The sequence below is a fragment of the Notolepis coatsorum genome (genome assembly GCF_963971535.1).
Source record: "Notolepis coatsorum genome assembly, chromosome: 16".
NCBI classification, from domain to species: Eukaryota; Metazoa; Chordata; class Actinopteri; order Aulopiformes; family Paralepididae; genus Notolepis; species Notolepis coatsorum.
In genome coordinates, this window is record NC_140180.1 from 75,799,841 (window position 1) to 75,803,715 (window position 3,875).

General features: G+C 50.6%; 1 protein-coding gene across 1 annotated transcript; it reads left to right on the top strand.

Annotated features, from left to right (window-relative positions):
* Positions 1–736: 736 nt before the first annotated feature.
* gpr151 (G protein-coupled receptor 151) lies at positions 737–2,101 on the top strand (the record flags this gene model as incomplete). The annotated part of the gene is made up of 1 exon (XM_084332091.1): positions 737–2,101. One exon carries the CDS (start codon positions 737–739, stop codon positions 2,099–2,101), a length of 1,365 nt encoding a protein of 454 aa, XP_084188217.1.
* Positions 2,102–3,875: the final 1,774 nt, after the last annotated feature.

Below are 3,875 nucleotides of genomic sequence, written 5' to 3' on the forward strand. Positions count from 1 at the left end.
TCCCACTAGAAAAGTGGTGCAAGGGCGCCCTCATCTGGATGATAGGTGAAATTGGCAAGGTGTAAATTAAATGTCACAGGGCCCATTTCTGAGTCCCAGTTTACAGGAATCTGGCAAACCTGTGGTCCTTGTTTTACACAGACCCTGCTCATCAACACAATAAATTACTCGAGATAATGCATGCTCTAGTGGCGTTAGATTATGGGTCTAAAGCCCCACATTAAAAACATCTCTGTCCAACCTTCTCATTAGACCTGGTGCTATGTAGCCTATTGCATTGCGATACAGTAGCTGCCAACACCAATCACTAATTCATAGGACGGTGTCATTGCAGTGGGGATAATGCGTCTTGTCGTGCACGTTATTGCAGTTTTACTAATTGGCCCCGCGAGATGGCGCGCGATCATTCAGCTGGGGATGGCGGCTGTCAATCAAACAGAATCTTTATAACCATGCGCACCAGCTCCTGCACTCATCTCTCAGGATACACCCGCCAGGAGACAAACCAGCGCTGCTGTGAACCTTGAACAGATCGGTTGATAGGATTATTATAATCAGAGGTTGACATTCCAGTTCATCTTCTCCCAATTTCTTTTCTTCTTCTTTTTTTAATGTATCTGGCTTATTTATTTCTATAAATCCTTCCGTGGTACCGCCTCTTGAGCAATCTTTTTGCCTCAATATTTTGTATCACTTTATTTCACCTCTTTTTGTCTCCACCATCCTTTTTGATAAGATGGACAAGCTTTCCAGTGTGAAGAATGTTACGGTGGTGAACAGCTCCATGGACAGGTGGTCCTTGGAGTCCTACCAGAACCTGGGCCCCTGGGAGCTGCAGATGCTGGTGGCGGTCCTCCTGGGGGTCATCTGTGTTCTGGGCCTGGCATGCAACCTCACCACCATGGGCCTCCTGGTGTCCAACGCTCACAAGGGCAAACTCTCCCTCATCAACTCCCTGATCTTCAACCTGATGTTCACCGACGGCCTGGTGTTGGCCTTTTCCCTGCCCTTCCGCGCCACCGCCTACTCCAAGGCCAGCTGGACCCTGGGCTGGGCGGTCTGCAAGACGGCCGACTGGTTCCTCCAGTCCTGCATGGCGGCCAAGAGCTTCACGGTAGCGGTCATGGCCAAGGCCTGCTACCGCTACGTCTCCAACCCCACCAAGCAGGTGAGCGTCCACCTGGGCTCCATGCTGGTGGTGTTCCTCTTCACCTGGCTCTCCGCCTGCTCCGTCACCGCCCCCCTCTGGCTGTTCGCCACGCTGCAGAGGGAGAGCCGGGGCCCGGTGTGCGCGCTGGTGGTCCCCCCGGAGGCCAAGGGGTTCATGTCCGTGTATGTGAAGGCGTACCCGCTGGTGGTGTTCTGCGCGCCCCTGAGCGTCACCCTGCTCTACTTCTGGAAGGCCTACAGCCGCTGCCAGCGGCGCTCCAGCAAGACGCAGAACCTGCACACCCAGATCAGGTCCAGGAGGATCACCCTGATGCTCTTCGGCCTGACCGTCGCCATGGCGATCCTCTGGGCGCCGCAGTGGGTGGTGTGGGTGTGGGAACGCCAGTGGGGAAGAGAGGGAACCCAGCCCTACGTCTCCTCTCCTCCCTTCCTCCTCTCCCTCTCCGCTCAGCTGCTCACCTTCTCCCTCTCGCTGGTGAACCCCCTCATCATCCTCTGCCTCTCCGAAGAGTTCAGGGACGGTTACCTGGGGCTCCTGAGGTGTCTCACCCTCCGCAAGCCGCCTCCGGCCAAGCCTAAACTGGGGCCCCATAACCCCACGGCGCCCCAGTCCCCTTGCCCCAGACCCGAGACCTCTTGCCAGCCGAGAGAGGACCGGGGCCCGAGCCCGAGCTCGAGTCAGGGACCCGGGGGAGAGGTTCAGCCCCAGGAAGACGGAGGAGGAGGAGGAGGAGGAGGAGGAGGAGGAGGAGGAGGAGGAGGAGGAGGAGGAGGAGGAGGAGGAGGAGGAGACGCCGACAAGGTGAGCCTCAGAGAAGGGATCGTTCGGCTCGACGTGGAGCAGTTCTGGCACGAGAGAGAGGGCGGGTCGCTCACGGTGGAAAACGATCCCGTGCCTTGGGAACACCAGAGCAAAGAAGGGAAGGAGTGAGGAGAGGAGGGGAAGAGAAGAAGGGCCACGTTCCAGTCAACAGCCGCCGTGATCTGTGTCTCCTCTGACAGCGCTCCCATGGCAGCAGCTACACCGCCGGACCTCAGCTTTAAGGGGACCGCTGACTGCTAACCACTCGACCTTAGAATCAACACATAACAACATCGTGGTTGGTATTCTGTCAACCGTGTTATATTATTATAATGTATTATTCAAAACTAAGAAGTGCAATCCGTGTGTGAAGTACAAATAGAGCAGTGTCTTTTACGTGTATTTGATATAATGTTGTAAAAATGTCATCAATTTGTTTTTCCAATGCTTTTTATTCTACAATAATCCGATGAGCTTCAGTGGCTGTAAATAAAAGCCTCCAGCAAGAAAATATGCTGAATATGTGATTCGACAATATTTCCTGCAGATTTCTTGAAGTAATTAAGCACAAATTTGCCATTCTAGTCAAGTTTTCTAGATGTTGGTGCTGTGATCAAAATATAACAACCCTGGTCTTCTAGATTAGCGTGGGGTTTAACGGGACTGAAGCCTCACAAATTCTCGAATAGTCCATCCACCCCATAGGTAGATAATATCCTTTGTTAAGAAATATTGGTGATGATAAAGTGATGTGGAAGTGGGTGTTATTATCTGCCAGTTATTGATGTGAACAGGTACAGGAGTCTGTGTTTACTGTGGAGATTTGTTTTGAAATCATCATGTGTTTGGAGAAGAACATGTTTACAATAAAGAGATTCCTAAATTGAAGCTTGTGTGATGATGTGTAATCCTCCATTTATTATTATGTCATTATCCCAGGCTACACAGAACAAACAATTTACGGTATCCACCTCAGGTACAGGCAGTATTTGTGTGTATATCTTCATCTACATACAGTAGATGAAGATTTCTCTCAACAAGACATTCATTGGCTTCCACTCATTTACAAAACCTTCCTTGGTCTGACCCTCCTTATTTGATACACTTGTTAAAATGGTCATCTACTCCCTATAACACCAGAGCTGCTCACCATATCTCACTGACTAGATGTTCCCGGTGTTAATACTTCCTTTGGTCAATCCTCCTCTCAATTAGCTGCTCCCAGCAGTTAAAACGAGATGCAAGGTCTTCCATACCTTGTAATTTTATTTGGTTGTTTGTTTGGTGTGTGTTTTAATTACTTCCCATAACTCTGTGATGTTTGTATCGTCTGTGTCCAATAGTCTTATCAGAAATATACACACACGCACGCACGCACGCACGCACGCACGCACACACACACACGCACGCACGCACGCACGCACGCACGCACACACACACACACACACACACACACACACACACACACACACACACACACACACACACACACACACACACACACACACACACAGTCCTAATGCACTGGACCAGAAACTCCCAGATAGATCTATGTCGGCTGTCAAATCCATTTCCATAAAAGCCCCTAATTAGAATCGCCATGGCCACTAATTACAGGTTACAGTTTCCTTTGATCTCAGGTCGCATAATGTGAGCAGACTCACATCTGGGGGGATGCCCTCTTCACTGATCTTGTTGAACGTGATAGGTCAAATCCGTGTGGTTATCGTCGCATAAACAAGATGAGAGGCAGTTATGCCACGCAGCCACGCAGTGATCGATCTGACTGTCTGCTGCAACAGCAACCCCATTGTGCCCCACGTGAAGCCGCTGTATCCATCATCTTCCTCGCTGGCCTCCATCGCAAACATGTATTCCATGTTTTATCAGCGATACCTAATAC